Source organism: Cordyceps militaris (assembly GCF_000225605.1).
Source record: "Cordyceps militaris CM01 unplaced genomic scaffold CCM_S00006, whole genome shotgun sequence".
Classification (NCBI taxonomy): Eukaryota; Fungi; Ascomycota; class Sordariomycetes; order Hypocreales; family Cordycipitaceae; genus Cordyceps; species Cordyceps militaris.
In genome coordinates, this window is record NW_006271974.1 from 1,823,612 (window position 1) to 1,839,575 (window position 15,964).

The 15,964-nt window shown below is 52.8% G+C and overlaps 7 protein-coding genes across 7 annotated transcripts; 5 read left to right on the forward strand and 2 right to left on the reverse strand.

Annotated features, from left to right (window-relative positions):
* Nucleotides 1-2,165: 2,165 nt before the first annotated feature.
* Nucleotides 2,166-2,687, reverse strand: CCM_07833 (Mediator complex, subunit Med11; the record flags this gene model as incomplete). The annotated part of the gene is made up of 1 exon (XM_006672973.1): nt 2,166-2,687. One exon carries the CDS (start codon nt 2,685-2,687, stop codon nt 2,166-2,168), a length of 522 nt encoding a protein of 173 aa, XP_006673036.1.
* An 838-nt stretch (nt 2,688-3,525) lies between these two features.
* CCM_07834 (transcription initiation factor TFIID subunit, putative) lies at nt 3,526-5,916 on the forward strand (the record flags this gene model as incomplete). Its single annotated transcript, XM_006672974.1, has 2 exons — nt 3,526-3,669; nt 3,802-5,916. The coding sequence occupies 2 exons, from the start codon at nt 3,526-3,528 to the stop codon at nt 5,914-5,916; spliced, it is 2,259 nt and encodes a 752-aa protein (XP_006673037.1).
* A 541-nt stretch (nt 5,917-6,457) lies between these two features.
* Nucleotides 6,458-8,274, forward strand: CCM_07835 (Vps5-like protein; the record flags this gene model as incomplete). The annotated part of the gene is made up of 3 exons (XM_006672975.1): nt 6,458-7,025; nt 7,083-8,053; nt 8,119-8,274. The coding sequence occupies 3 exons, from the start codon at nt 6,458-6,460 to the stop codon at nt 8,272-8,274; spliced, it is 1,695 nt and encodes a 564-aa protein (XP_006673038.1).
* Nucleotides 8,275-9,269: 995 nt separating this feature from the next.
* CCM_07836 (uncharacterized protein) lies at nt 9,270-9,713 on the forward strand (the record flags this gene model as incomplete). Its single annotated transcript, XM_006672976.1, has 1 exon — nt 9,270-9,713. The coding sequence occupies one exon, from the start codon at nt 9,270-9,272 to the stop codon at nt 9,711-9,713; it is 444 nt and encodes a 147-aa protein (XP_006673039.1).
* Nucleotides 9,714-10,204: 491 nt separating this feature from the next.
* CCM_07837 (uncharacterized protein) lies at nt 10,205-10,762 on the reverse strand (the record flags this gene model as incomplete). The annotated part of the gene is made up of 1 exon (XM_006672977.1): nt 10,205-10,762. The coding sequence occupies one exon, from the start codon at nt 10,760-10,762 to the stop codon at nt 10,205-10,207; it is 558 nt and encodes a 185-aa protein (XP_006673040.1).
* Nucleotides 10,763-11,260: 498 nt separating this feature from the next.
* CCM_07838 (oxidoreductase, putative) lies at nt 11,261-12,109 on the forward strand (the record flags this gene model as incomplete). The annotated part of the gene is made up of 2 exons (XM_006672978.1): nt 11,261-11,408; nt 11,463-12,109. 2 exons carry the CDS (start codon nt 11,261-11,263, stop codon nt 12,107-12,109), a joined length of 795 nt encoding a protein of 264 aa, XP_006673041.1.
* Nucleotides 12,110-13,379: 1,270 nt separating this feature from the next.
* CCM_07839 (heat shock protein 90) lies at nt 13,380-15,535 on the forward strand (the record flags this gene model as incomplete). Its single annotated transcript, XM_006672979.1, has 2 exons — nt 13,380-13,637; nt 13,694-15,535. 2 exons carry the CDS (start codon nt 13,380-13,382, stop codon nt 15,533-15,535), a joined length of 2,100 nt encoding a protein of 699 aa, XP_006673042.1.
* Nucleotides 15,536-15,964: the final 429 nt, after the last annotated feature.

Below are 15,964 nucleotides of genomic sequence, written 5' to 3' on the forward strand. Positions count from 1 at the left end.
AGGTTTATTATAAGGTATAGCTAGATACTATTACTACTTTATTTACTAATATCTATTAAAGAAGTATAGCCTTAGCCTAGATAGTTCCTAAACTATAATAAAGATACTTAGCTTTAACTTTATAGTAAGTTAGTTACTTATCCTTTTTAATAATAGGGTATAGTTTCTATTACTAGCCTTTAGTTATCTTATAAAGTAGGCTTATATATTAACTATTTAGCTAGCTTAGTAATTATTCTATTTTTAAGATAATATATAGTAACTTAGACTTTTTATAATTATAAAAGTTTTATTATATCTACTTTTAAGATTATTAATAATAACTTAGTTTAGTTTATTATATATCTTTAATAAGTAATTATATTAGTTAAATATATTAACTTAGCTTTATTTAGTTTAAAGAATATAGGTTCTACTTTTAAGTAGTAATAAGTAATATATACTAGAATATATATATCTTATAGTATATATTTTAACTAATCTATATAGCTAGTTATACTTCTTAGTTAATAGAGATTATAATAATAAGGGTTTTAATAATTTAATAGTTTAATATAACTAGGTTATAATAATTTATTTTTTAATATAACTAGGTTATAATAATATAATAATTTAATAATTTTTAATAGAACTTTTAGTTATACTGATTTTTTAATATAATTACTACTAATTTATTAGTGTGTATATTAGAATAAAGATAATATTCCTAGGCCCTGCCCTATGCTGGCTACCTATCTAGTGGTGTGTGGGGCCACAGCCACCACACAGCCCACGGGCCACAGAAGGCGTAGGCCTTGGCACCAGTGCCCTGGACGTTGGCGCGCCATGGCGGCGAAGGCTTGGCTGCTGTGCCACTTTCACCGCGTCTCGGTACGCGCGTCAGTTGCCGAGCCTAGAATTTGTATGTTCGAGATGCTCATAGCGAGTCAAGTACAGTTAGAAGATGAGTCTATGAAGCAAGCTGTGATGCAGTTTGCCCTGAATTTGGCCGTACGACGGGGCGGGAAGGACCTGATGCATCCGGTCGATGAACTTGGGTGTAAGATTGTCGAAATGGCATTAAAGACTAAGAAAACAAAACAAAAAAATGTAGAGGAAGCAGAGATAAGTCAAAGTAGTTATTATCGAATCAGGACTATATTTAACCATATCTGCCAAGCCGTATAGGTAAATAATAGATGTTCCAGTCAGCAACAGAACTTCCTTGTCACTGACGGGTTATCGAGGTCAATTCAACTCAGGCCGTCGAAGCATGAATTTATTAGACGCTCAATTGCAACAACTTGTATCAACACTACCATCAGTAATAAGAGAGACACTACTCCGTACTATCATATCCCTTCCAATATATTCATCTCTCATGCTCCTAGTCACGGGCTCGCACAAGAATACGTAGAAACAAACAAACTTCGTATTAGTAGCTAGTCTAAATATACAATTCGCGCCCCAATGCATGCCATCAACTTCTCCGGACTCTCTGGTCAGCCAGTACCTTTGATTGATCAAGCAGAGGCTCAACGCAAGAAGCGCTCAACGATGACCGGGTATCTCATTTCGTCCATGCGTAGGAGGAGGTCGACCGGGCTCCCTTGGAAAGTTTGGTCCGCTTCTGTTTTGCGCAGCTTCAAGGCGGCGAATTTTGTCAATGAGACTCTTGTATGACTGCCGGTCCTGCCATCGCTTGTAACCAAGCAAGGCAATACACAGAACGAGGAAAACGAGGGAGATGCTGAGGCCGGTGACAGTGGCATCAGAATGAGAGGCACAGTTAACGTCAATGCTGGATGCTTTGACATCCATCTTGGCGTCGTTGGTTTTTGTGGTGTTGATCGTGTCGGCTACAACGAAAGGGCGGACTGGCACATTTATAGGCGAGGTATGACCAAGATTGAATCTCGGAAAAGAAGAAATATATGCTAGATTGCTCAAAGAAAATGTATAGATTCTCTTTGTTCTTTAACGACACAGCTTCGCTGACTGGTCGCCGGCTCAGATTCGTTGAAAGCCTCCCGCTATTGCCGACACCCTTTCACGGACGTTTCCTCTGAAAGAAAAGAATGCCAAAAACCAAGACGCCATTGTCTCCCAGGAATAAAAGAAAAAAAAAGACAAACAGACAAGAAAGAAACGTCTAAGCTCATAACAGAGGTACCATGTTTATTTTGTCATTGCCCATTGCCCAGCGACTCGAGAAGCTTCTTGGCCTTGTCCCAGAGCTCCGCCTCCATGTCGCGCTCGACCTTTGTGCTGCGGCTGTTCAGCCACCCAACGTCCAAGCTGCCGACAGCACCGACTCCATTGGGACGCAGCGATGCTTTGGTGGCTGCGTGAGGCTCTGCGCGCGACGCGCCGCTGCCGAGATCGATGATGCCCGCCTCCTCGAGCGCCATGATCTGCCGCTTCATGCGCACGTCGATATCGTGCAGCGCGGTGAGAAAAGAATCGGTAGACTGGGTGAAGGCTGCCTTGGCCGCATGCGCGTCAATGTCGGGGTTCGTGTCCTCGGCGGGGGAGCTGGCTGACGAGGGCGTAGTGAGCGAGCTGAGGGCCGTGGCGGCGTGGCTCATGAGCTGCACGGCGGACTGGTCAATGGCATTGAGCTGGCTGATATTTTCTTCGATGGTAAAGGGCTCGTGGATTCCAGAGGGCGAGCCATCGCGCATGCCGACGTCGTTTGGCGATGCCATGTCGAATTATGAAGTGGGCGTTTGCTGACGAGATTGGGCCTCAGAAGTGATGTTGTGCGCTGAGCGATGAGCGCTTCGTGGTGGGGGCGCCGTGAGCGCCATGGTGGACGGAGGAGGATGTACAGCTGCGTACCAGGTAGGTACCTAAGTAACAAGGTAGGCAGGTACATATCACACTAAAGCTCGGCTACAGGAAATAAAGGAAATTTGGCGCGTCCTGAGAATTTTTTTATTTTTTTCAAGGACTATCAGCCCTGACTTTCTCATTGGTGCACTGGTTCTGCCGCTTTTAATCAACCCAACCAAGACACGTGATGTATTGGCTCTGCCAGACAATGAATTAATTATCTCACTCGAGTATTGTCAGTGAGGACTATTTAATTGATTATAGAAAGGTTTGAGGTTTTTCCTATCAAGAAGTCCTTTTCGATAGCTGCGCCATACCAGCTGTATTACCATCAAAAATAACTTTGCCAAGTAATGTGGGGCCAGCGTCGATCTCAAGGTCGCTTCGCAACAACATCCAACTTCACTCCCTCATCATTCATCCATGGGACACAGGGCGACGCGCGCATCACACATCACCCTACGGGTCATCGTCGTCTTTCATCCCCGTCACAGTTATACCCACAAATATACGATCTGACGCTCTGCGCACCCCCCTCCCCCTGTGCGCCCACGGCCTGACCTGCACGGACGGCGCAACGAACCGAGTCGCATCCCTCGCTCCCACGACACCAAGTTCTTACCGCGCGGCTAGGCGCGTTACATCCCTTCGACCGGCTCACACCCGAAAGAAAGGTCGAGGTTGCTCCAAAGCATTACTCGGCTCGACAGGATGACCCAACAGACACCAGTCCCTCCTCCCGTGTACGGGCAGCCAGTCCCTCCGCCCGCACCACCACCTGCCGCTGCCCCAGCTGCGGCGACGACGACGGCAGCCACCGGATCGTCCATGTCCAACCAGAACTTGAATCAAATAGTAAGTGCCAGAGGTCAGCTACTGCCGTAGTCGTGAACGCCTCAGCTCAGCACACTGAATAAGTGCCTCTCCTCGAGCCTTGCCCATGTACCAGCAATGGCAGAACTATTTGCTAACCTATCACCACCAAAGGTTACCGATTACTTGCTTAAAAGGGGGTTCAACCGTACTGAAGAAATCTTTCGCCAGGAGTCGAAACATCTTGGCTCAGATGGAAAGCCGATTCACCAACCCGCATCACTCGGGCCAAAAAAGTATGGCAAAGCATACAGACTTCTCAAGGCGTGGGTGTTCAACAACCTCGACATATACAAGTTTGAGTTGTCAAAACTGCTCTGGCCAGTCTTCGTCTACTCCTACATCGCCCTCATTGAAAATGGATATACCGACGACGCCAAAATCTACCTGAAAGACATGGGCCCTCAGTTCCAAGGGGCCCATGCTGATGACTTAAAGACATTTGCCACCATCACACTGCCGGCACATACTTCCGAGAATCCCATTATCATGCTCTACAAGAAGAATAAATACAGAATTCCGCTCAACCAACATGCCACTGGGGACTTGTTCAACTTTCTCGAGCGCGAATCCGAACAGGGAGGCACAGTTATCCGTCATATTCTAGTCAATCACTGCCAGATTGATTCCACACAGCGTGGCCCCATTACTCCATTCAGCTTCGAGTCTGTTTTCCGGCGAGCCAAAAACATGGATGTGGATGATATCGATACTAGAGAGGGTGTGCCGGGTATCAAGTTGGGTCTTTCAAACAAGGATGTTCTCGATCCAGGTGCTCCTCTTCAGCTTGGCCCACTTCCTATGGAGGCTGAACTGCGCGACGATGTACGTGCCGAACTCGAGGATGAGGAAAAGCGCAATCCCTCCGCGCCGGGCACTTTGACGCTTTTGGACGAATTTGACCAAAAGATAAAACGAGAAGACAGTGATGATGCTCCAAACCGAGCTGATTTGCCTCTGCCCCCGTCAAGACCGCGAGACATAATGTTGGAGATGCAAAAGCTCCGCGAAAATAGGGACCGATTTAAAATTGAAGGTCGCACCGGGGGCGTTGGGGTCGCTGTCAGTGCCTGCATGTTCACATTCCACAATACTCTAGGCAGTGTTGCATGCATGGACTTTTCTGATGATGGGCAGCTCGTTGCTGCTGGCACTTCTGAATCATATATCAGAGTTTGGTCGTTGGATGGCAAGGCTTTGACATCCATGAATGCACACGAAAAGGACTCCAAGTTCAACAGCAGAAAACTCATCGGACACTCTGGACCTGTATACGACGTGTCGTTCTCTGACTCGGCTGCGGGCGCACCGCAGCGACTGTTTGGAAATGAAGCTCAGCCAGGTGCCAAGCTAGATACCAAGTCCAAACTGCTGTTGTCTTGCTCCGCCGATGGCCAGATTAGACTATGGTCTCTTGAGTCATGGTCCTGCCTGGCTGTATACAGGTCTCATGACGGGCCAGTATACCGAACACAATGGGGCCCCCATGGGCACTACTTCCTCAGCGGCGGCTACGACAAGACTCTCCGACTCTGGATGCAAGATCATGCTTCGCCTCAGCGCTTACTTGTTGGGCACGATACATCTCTTTCCGCTCTTACTTGGCACCCCAATGGCATGTACGCATTTTCCGCCTCTGACGAGACAGACAAGTCGATCCGCATGTGGTCTATCGTCACTGGTGGCTGCGTGCGAGTATTTTCCGGCCACACCGATTATATCAGTGCTCTAGAGTGTGCACCCAACGGTAAACTACTCGCCAGCGCGGATATTGCTGGCAACATTTTCTTTTGGGATATTGCCAAGGGTACACGTATCAAGCGCTCTCGTGGTCATGGAAAGGGTGGCATCTGGTCTTTGAGTTTTAGCGTCGAGTCCACGGTGCTTGCCTCTGGTGGGCAAGATGGTACGGTTCGCCTGTGGGATGTGGAATCTCCGGCCGACCCCCAAAAGGCGGCACAGCAAGCAGGCCTGGACGCCGGAGCGCTTGCGGGTGCGGATACTCTGAACGCGGGTGCACAGGATGTTTCCCGTTCGGTAGGAAGCGCGGCTCAGCAAGGCTCGGCCTCGACGAACGCGCCAGGCAGCTCCAAGAAGAAAGGCAAGGAGGTCATGATCACTCCAGACCAGATCAGCGCATTCCCTACCAAAAAGACGCCAGTCACCAAAGTCAAGTTCACAAGAATGAATCTGGTGGTGGTTGGAGGCTGCTACGAGCCTGAGCGATAGATGCCGTGTATCAATTTGGAGAGCAGATGGTTTGATAGTTATGGGAGGTTGAAAATGGATCGGCCGCTCAGCGGCCCTTTGGCGTTCGGAGTCGTAGTGTATGTAAACTACCTACAGGTAGGTAATTCGTACTGAAACAGGTTTAAGCATGTAATGGAGAATGGGTATACCCTCGCACTCGTTACATCCGCAAACACGCAGTTGGAAAAGAATAATCAAGTTCAGTCACAATTGGCTATAGGCTCGTTTGCTTGACTCTGTGGACGATGGTTAATGTCTACCTAATCTAACTATCTCTCTCAGTGTCAAGTATACATCTCTACTCTACCAACTTACCCGTGAGATGCGAGGAGCAAGTGGGGCGGAGCCGACCTTACGCAAGTCCAGGTGACAGAACTCCACTGACGTTGATGCTCTTGGAGCTTGGTGCCTGCCCGTCACTCCGCCACCAACCTTGCTCTCCAACGGCCTCTTCCCGCCATCAACAATACACAATCCCCGTCTGCAGGCCAATCACGTTTGCGGCATTACTACTACCACAATGGACGTCGAGGAGTCTCCGTGGGCCGACTCGAGCCAGGCCGCCAGCGCCTCACAGGGCGACGCTCTCGGCTCCCCACCAGGGTCATCGGCGACGGCGGCGACCGCCAGCACCTCGTCACCGGCGGCAGGGCGCCCCTCGCGCGGTCCTCGCCGCCTCGTCGCCCAACCCACGCGTCTCGAGGCCGTCGAGGACCCCCTCGGCCCGCTGAGCGCCTCCCATGACGACGATGCCGGGCCCGCCGAGGTGACGCCCCCGGTCCCGCCACAAAAGGAGCAGCTGGTGATGCGCACGACGATGCCGCCGCAGCAGGCCCAGCCCCGACGCCCGGCCGATCCTCACCGCATCGACGACGACCACATGGATACCGGATTCCGAGGCCCCCGCGCGCCGCCGCCCGTCGACGCCGCCCTGCCTAGCAGCAACCAGAGCAGCCAGCAGCCTAGCGTCAGCGTGGAGCAGGCCGCCAAGCCGACTTTTCACATCAGCGTCGGAGATCCAGTCAAGATTGGTGACCTTACGAGCTCTCATATTGTCTACTCTGTGCGGACAAAGGTGGGGGATCCCGGTATTCCGCATATAATGTGCTGTGATTAACATATTTGCCAATAGACTACTTCTCGAGCCTATAAGCAACCCGAATTCGAAGTGAAGCGCAGGTATCGCGATTTCCTCTGGCTGTACAACTCGCTACACACGAACAACCCCGGCTACGTGGTTCCGCCGCCCCCCGACAAGCAGGCCGTCGGTCGCTTCGACAGCAACTTTGTCGAAGCCAGACGCGCGGCTCTGGAGAAGATGCTAAACAAGATTGCTGCGCACCCGACCCTTCAACATGATGGCGATGTCAAGATATTCCTGGAAAGCGAAGCCTTTAATGTGGACGTGAAGCAAAAGGAGCGCCGTGACCCGCTGCCATCGGAGAGCAAGGGCGTGCTGGGCTCGCTCGGCATCAATGTCGGCGGCGGCAGCAAGTTTGTGGAACAAGACGACTGGTTCCACGAACGCAAGATATACTTGGATGCGCTGGAGACGCAGCTGCGCGGGCTGCTCAAGGCGATGGAGACCATGGTTGGACAGCGCAAAATGATGGCCGAGGCCGCTGGCGAGTTTTCTGCTTCTCTGCACGCCCTGTCGACTGTGGAGCTGTCGCAGTCGCTGTCGCAGCCTCTGGATGCCCTCTCGGACTTGCAGCTGACCATCCGCGACGTCTATGATCGCCAGGCGCAGCAGGACGTGCTTACCTTTGGCATCACGATTGAAGAGTACATTCGGCTGATTGGCTCGGTCAAGCAGGCATTCGGCCAGCGCCAAAAGGGCTTCTACGCGTGGCACTCGGCCGAGTCGGAGCTACAGAAGAAAAAGGCGACGCAGGACAAGCTGCTGCGCCAGGGCAAGAGTCAGCAGGACCGCCTTAACCAGATGAATGTCGAAGTGGCCGAGGCGGAGAAGAAGGTGCACCAGGCACGGCTCTTATTCGAAGACATGGGCCGCTGCATGCGCGGCGAGCTGGACCGCTTTGAGCGCGAAAAGGTGGAAGACTTCAAGAGCGGTGTCGAGACCTTTTTGGAGAGTGCAGTGGAAGCACAAAAAGAGGCAAGTATACGTGGCTCCGACGGTTCTTCTGACAATGTCTTGCTAACGTTTTATTTCATTTCTAGCTGATTGAGAAGTGGGAGACGTTTCTGATGCAGCTCGACGCCGAAGATGACGCATCAGCATTCTACAAGCCCCCGGTATACCATGCCGCGAACAAGGGCACGGGCAACACGGCCATTGACCGCGCGAGGGCGAGAATGGATGAAGATTCTGACTAAATAGTTTGCGGCTCCTGCTACTCATATTCATGGTGGTATTATATTTTTGGGCTAGGCGTTTTGCAAGGATGTCTGCGTGGTAGTTACGCCTGAACTGAATTGTAGGATAGGCCCCCTTGCAGTGGAGTGTCGTCTTAGTGAAGCTGCGAGGCAATCAAAATGAGGAGAATGAACAGTGTTGGCGTTTGATTGTTTTCTTTTCCTTGTTTATTCGGTCGTGATTTTCTTGTTGAACAAGTTGGCCGTAGCCATTTGGTGTGGTGAATAGGCCGACTAATAAAGCGAAATTGCCCGACGCTACCTTTGATATACTAGCCTCATGGTCTCCATCTTGAACCGCTTGGACCTTTTATTATTATCCGAACAAGAGTTGCACTCGGTCAGCAAAAAAGCCGCTAGTTCAGGATGACTTGGGGCAACGTGAAGGGAAAAAAAGGTCTGGAAGCATGGGGGCGATGGGGCCGACTAGGTAGTTAGCTGAGAACAGTCCTGAGACGCAAGCCACAAGCCAAGCCTTTCCTCGACTCGAGTCGTCCCTCGAAACAATTTAAAACGGCCCTGGCTGGAAATTTGCGCCGCAGTGGGGCCACATCGGGTAGGGGCAGCTGTCTGGCTCTCGCCTCGCCCCAGCCTTCAGCTGACTCTGCGTCCGCCGAGTCTCCTCCTCCCCTCCCCCGATGGGTTTCTGTTTCTTGATTGAACAACGCTTTTTTTTCTGTGTGTTGTTTGACGAGATACATACGCGCTCTCCTTTGCTCAACAACGCAGTCACTATCGCACCATATTCGCACTCGAGGCAGATATATTTCCCAATTCTTCATTCATCGCATCTTATCGCTACTAGCTGAAGGCCTCATTGGCACCCCCCCTTTCACCGAGGCCGTCCGATCCATCCGGGAGCCGGTCGCAGAGACATTCCGCCGGAAATCCCCCTCCACACTCCCTGAGACGCAGAAAAATCCTGTGCCTTTTTTTCCTTTTCTCAATCATAAAAAATGGACACTATTCGCATTCTCGACCAACAAATTGACAGGTCCCTGTGGCCCATTGAGCCGACCGAGGCCGCCCAGTACCACTTCATCTGGACGGCCCCCAAAAAGCGCCGCGCGGGCGACAGCGGGCGACGGCGGCCCAGGGAAGACGACGAGCGTACGATAGCGTCGGCAGCGTCTGCAGAGTCCGACGCAAGGAACCAGAAGGGCTCGGCGACGGAGAGGGGGACCGGGCTGCTGCGCGTGGTGCGGCGCAGCGTCATTGAGGGCCCGCGGAGACGGATGCAGAAACTGCTCGGCAAGGGACACAAGGCGACGGCGGCGCCGAGTACGATGCAAGAGCAAGAGTGTGCTGGGCAGAGGAGGTGGTCGGAGGTGACGCTCGTGGAGTGCGGGAGCCGTCAGGAGGAGCGCAAGGGGACGAAAGAGGAACACAGACTCGAGTGACTGCGCTCTTCTGCTTCTCCTTTCAAGTGGTTTTTTTCTTCGTTGCTCCGCGCTGGCGAGTCTGCATTCGAGTCTTCCTTCTGACGGTGACTCGCCTCCGGCCTACAATCTGGCTGACCTTTTTACCCTCTGCCATTTTTACCATCTTGTCCTGACGGATGCCACGGTAGCATTCGTATAGACAAGGACATTGCGATACCCCCGTACAACTTGTACATTCCGTTTCTATATGGAACATTATATAGTTATGACATGATGTCCGTTCACATCCACCTGTCCTATATCTCCATCTTTTAGCCCCCAAGACAAAGACCAGGGTGACAGTCACTGGCGGTGCATTGTCGTATCTGTAATAGTGTAATATTGTTGCAATGTTTCTGGAGCCAGAGAAGTTCCTATGCAAATGTACATGATGTTACAAATCGGCCGCAAGCACCGCAAACCACCCCTAGGAGCAAGTCTGTCCAGGCCATGCCCACTCTCCGCACTATTTACTTGCGCTTCCCAGGAAGAGACTTTTTCCACCCGCTTTCCTTCATGGCACCCGTATCCTTGGGCGCGTACCCCGCCAGAAGATCCGCAAAGGCGTCTCCCGTGCCCGACGCTCCCTCGGTCTTGGACGCAGGCGCGGCCTCGGCCTCGGCGGCGGCAGCGGCAGCGCCCTCCTCCTCGCCAGCCGCACTGGCCGCATCAAAGCCGCGGCCGAAACGCTCACGAAACGCCGCCAGGCGACCGGCCTCGTCGAGCTCCACGTTGCGCAGCGACCGGTCGGTGGGCTGCCACAGCAGCGCGTTGCGCGTGTCCTTGGCCGGTCGGTACAGCGGCTCGGGCGATGTCGTCCGCATCGTGTACGTCGAGCCGTCGGTGAGCCGCACCATTTGCGTAAACTTGTATGGCCGGCGCGGCCGCGCGATAAAGGTGGCGTGACGGGCGTGGGCTCGAAGGGACGCCGGCGTTATTGTGGTGTGTGTGGTGGTAGTGGTGGTGGTGGAAAGGAGGCACGAGGTGCTGGCGCGTGTCGGCGCCAGGGCGACGGGGAGTCGAGCCATGGCGGTTGCGGCGAGTATCTCTAGAGGCCGTGTGTATGGATGGATGGGACGTGTCGGGGTTTAGTGGTCAATTGGCGATTGAAATGGAAGGTAGATTGGTTTCGAGAGGTTTGGATGTCCTGGAGTTCAAGAGTGCGGCCTGAGGTGGCTCCGCAAAATTTCCTGTCCTCAGCCACGGGTATCGATAAGCCCCCAGGATGTCGAGACTTGGGAGCTAGCTCTACACATGAAGACTACATGAATACCTCGGCGCATTGCAACGCTTGCCATTGCTTTGTATCTATACGCTCTTTTAACACATACATCCTCATTTCGTTCCCGTTTGGTTGGATCTCGCTCCTTTGATCTGCCGCTGCGTCCCGCAATGTGCAATACTTGGCCATGAAGCTCCTCACAGCAATGCGGCCTTTGCCGCGCTCAACCTCCCGCATATCCCTACCACAGCCGCGCGCAGCTCCATTAATACCCCGGATACGGCAGTGCACGAGGCACTTTGGAATGATGCAAGTGGTGAGAAGAGTGCAGGACGGAGTTGGCGTTGCAATTGGCTTCTGTGACACGGTGACCGGCCGTCCGCTCTCAACAATTCTGCCGAAAGAGCTGGCGCCGTTAATACAGACCGTGACCGGTCAAGGCCCTTCGAAATGTACGATCCAATACTACATTCGTATTCTTCCAGCTGCTAATGGCGTCTTCATAGATATACAGAGCCGCGGCTTCCGACCATCGGCATCACACCCCGCACCATGGCACGTCGCGCCTCCATCGCCGCCTACGACCGATCTCAAGGCTCCGAACCCTCCACCCGAGCAGCTGCGCGCCGTCATGCGTCTTCTATCGCAGTCCGTGGTCGTTTGCACGGCGGCTGGGCCCGACAAGATCCCCCGCGCCATGACCATGTCGTCGTTTACGTCGCTGACGCTCCAGCCGACGCCCGTCATCACGTTCAACGTGGCGACGCCGAGCCGCACGCTCGACTCGATCGCGGCCAGCCGCGGGCTCAATATACACATACTATCCGGGGACTCGAGTGGAGCGGCCGTCGCCGACCACTTTACACGAGGCAACGTCGGCGGCGACGTCTTTGCGGGACTGGAACATGTCGTGCTGGAGCAGGACGCGGACGGGGCCGCGCCGCCGCTATTACGGGGCAAGGGTGTGGTGCATGTGCTCCGGTGCAAGCTGTTGGGGGATGAACCGTCGCGAGGCTTGATCAAGGTGCGGGATCATATGATTGTGGTGGCGGAGGTGGTGGAGATGATACCCGGCGTGGAAAGCAACGAGTTTGGACTGGCGTATGCGGACCGCAAATACCGGCAGGTGGGAGGTGTTATTTCGAATGAGTAGAAGGCGTCTGGATGCAGAGCTGCATTGAATTTGTAAATATTACGGGAATTAATGCCGTTGATTGGATGCTGTGATTGCGCCATGGTATCATGCCTACCACATTTGTGTTGGAGCCTGGACGCCGGCTTTTGATGCAGTGTCTCAGTACGCGAATAGCTATACATAACGACTCCAGCTGCAATCAAGTGCTTGACATTCGGGATTTATTAGGCAACTTCGGGCACGCATGCAGGAATGGCTGAGCCGAAGTCGCGTGTGTTGGTCTGAGGCATCGATAAGATAAGCCATATTTTAATGGGGCTTTTGGGGACCCTGGTGGCGGTTGTCAAGGCAGGTGGAGGCTGGCGAGAAGCTTCCAGAGAGGCCAACGGTTTGAATGCGGAGGTGAGACGAATGTGACTGGTACAAAGGAGACCGTGTTTTTGCATTGGACACGAATGAGGCTTCTACGTAATTTACTGGTGGAAGCCTCATCGCACAATCAGCCTCCCGAATTTTGTCTGTGCCTTGCGGCCTGGGCGTTTTGGGGTTGCAGTGAATGTTTGCCGTGTTCAACCAACCCCGCCAGCGGCCAGGCTGCAGTAACTTGGTAGGCGTTTTGGCGGGGGACACAAAAAAAAAGGTTCCATTTTTTTAGCAGGTGTTGGCGGTTGCCTCGAGGCCTGCGATGGTGCTAGAAACATCCCCCTGCGCCCAGCTCCTTCCCGGCCAATCACAACCCCCCCATCCGGTTGCCGTGGAAAAGGTACCGCATGTTACTCCGTAGAATCTCATGGAAACACTGGATAGTGGCGGGCAGGCCAAACGCAGCAGGCTGGCACAACCCTTTTTAGCTCGACCTCTTTTCCTCTCCGCCTATTTCTTTCCTCTTGGTTTTTTTTCTTCATCAAACACTTTTTCACATACCCTCAATCCTCTTCATCCCCAGTGCTCATCGACCTTTAGACATTCCATCTGTCTAGAGCTTCGCATCTACCCTCTGCCTTTCCATTAAAAGCGTCTAGGTAAGCTTCTGCCCCCGAGAGCGTTGCTGGCAGCTGGCTGGATAGACGGCTCTTTCTTGAAGAGTTGGCGGGAACTTGAGCTGCAGGTACCTCTGCTAGCTCAACAGGTTCATGGCAACGTTGTGGCGACCGATTGGTCAAGCCAACGCCGTCTGCGGCACCGCTCCCGCCATCCATCCATGGTCACCTCTTGCAAGTTCTCAGCACAACCTCTTCACCCTGCTAATTCGATTTCCAGAATCACAAACCCTTTGATACCCGTCACTATGGCTGAGACTTTCGAGTTCCAGGCTGAGATCTCTCAGCTCCTCTCCCTCATCATCAACACTGTCTACTCCAACAAGGAGATTTTCTTGAGAGAGCTGATCTCCAACGCCTCCGATGCCCTCGACAAGGTTCGCTACAAGGCGCTCTCCGACCCTTCCCAGCTCGACTCTGGCAAGGATCTGCGCATCGACATCATCCCCAACAAGGAGGCTAAGACTCTTACCATCCGTGATACCGGTATTGGTATGACCAAGGCTGTATGTTTTCTACCACAATATTCTATACTCGAGAGCTCGACTAACTCTTTCTGCAGGACCTCGTCAACAACCTTGGTACCATTGCCCGCTCCGGTACCAAACAGTTCATGGAGGCTCTCACCGCTGGTGCCGATGTTTCCATGATTGGTCAGTTCGGTGTCGGTTTCTACTCCGCCTACCTCGTCGCCGACCGGGTTCGCGTCATTTCCAAGCACAACGACGACGAGCAGTACATCTGGGAGTCTTCTGCTGGTGGTACTTTCAACATTACTACCGACACCGAGGGCGAGCAGTTCGGTCGCGGTACATCCATTATCCTCTACCTCAAGGATGAGCAGGCCGACTACCTGAACGAGTCCAAGATCAAGGAGGTCATCAAGAAGCACTCCGAGTTCATCTCGTACCCCATCTACCTCCACGTCACCAAGGAGACCGAGAAGGAGGTCCCTGACGAGGACGCTGAGGTTGAGGAGGTCGACGACGACAAGAAGCCCAAGGTCGAGGAGGTCGACGATGAGGAAGAGGAGAAGAAGAAGAAGACCAAGACCATCAAGGAGACCAAGGTCGAGGAGGAAGAGCTCAACAAGCAGAAGCCCATCTGGACCCGCAACCCGCAGGACATCAACCAGGAGGAGTATGCCTCGTTCTACAAGTCGCTCTCCAACGACTGGGAGGACCACCTCGCCGTCAAGCACTTCTCCGTTGAGGGTCAGCTCGAGTTCCGTGCCATCCTCTTCGTCCCCAAGCGTGCTCCCTTTGACCTCTTCGAGACCAAGAAGACTAAGAACAACATCAAGCTCTACGTCCGCCGTGTCTTCATCACTGATGATGCCACCGAGCTCATCCCTGAGTGGCTCTCGTTCGTCAAGGGTGTCGTTGACTCTGAGGATCTTCCCCTCAACCTGTCTCGTGAGACTCTTCAGCAGAACAAGATCATGAAGGTCATCAAGAAGAACATTGTCAAGAAGTCTCTTGAGCTCTTCCAGGAGATTGCCGAGGACAAGGAGCAGTTCGACAAGTTCTACAGCGCCTTCTCCAAGAACCTCAAGCTTGGTATCCACGAGGACTCCCAGAACCGCAACATCCTTGCCAAGCTCCTCCGCTTCAGCTCGACCAAGTCTGGCGATGAGCAGACCTCTCTCACCGACTACGTCACCCGCATGCCCGAGCATCAGCAAAACATGTACTACATCACCGGCGAGTCCACCAAGGCCGTCGTCAAGTCTCCTTTCCTCGACGCTCTCAAGGAGAAGGGCTTTGAGGTCCTCTTCCTTGTCGACCCCATTGATGAGTACGCCATGACTCAGCTGAAGGAGTTCGAGGGCAAGAAGCTGGTTGACATCACCAAGGACTTTGAGCTCGAGGAGACTGAGGACGAGAAGAAGGCCCGCGAGGCTGAGGAGAAGGAGTTCGAGGATCTTGCCAAGGCTCTCAAGAACGTTCTCGGCGAGAAGGTTGAGAAGGTTGTTGTCTCCCAGAAGCTCGGCCTTTCCCCCTGCGCCATTCGTACCGGCCAGTTCGGTTGGTCCGCCAACATGGAGCGTATCATGAAGGCTCAGGCTCTCCGTGACACCTCCATGTCCAGCTACATGTCCTCCAAGAAGACCTTCGAGATCTCCCCCAAGTCCCCCATCATCAAGGAGCTGAAGGCCAAGGTCGAGGCTGATGGCGAGAACGATCGCACTGTCAAGTCCATTGTTCAGCTCCTCTTCGAGACCTCGCTGCTTGTCTCTGGATTCACCATTGACGAACCTGCCGGTTTCGCTGAGCGCATCCACAAGCTTGTCCAGCTCGGCCTCAACATCGAGGAGGATGATGCTGCTCCTGCTGAGGTTACTGCCGAGACCGATGCTCCTGCTGCTGTCCCTGCTGACAGCGCTATGGAGGAGGTTGACTAAATTTCTTCAAAGCAGCCAAAAATCGGGATTCAGGATTCAGGACGAAAAAAGTTCTTCGGAGTTTGATATGCTTTTGAACACACACTTTACCTGTGTGGGCCAGAGTTGGCTTTTTTACGAGTTTTATTTGTTTGCGCAATGCCATAATTTCCCCTGCGTGCTGGTTGAGACGGCACGAGGTGTATTCTAGCTGTCCATGATTATGAGTTAGACGAGGTAGATAACAATGATTTACCAAATAACTTTTCGATGCACGGGAATGTGATGCTGTACTAGGCAGATTAACTGCTGCTGCGCCGTGCTATGTGGCCTTGCCAGCGCCGCGGATGATGCATTTGGTAGAGGTAGTGGAGGAAAGTTAGCATTGTGAATTGCCATGGCTGGGTATGTGATGGATGCAAGTAGGCTATGAAATGATGGATGCAAATA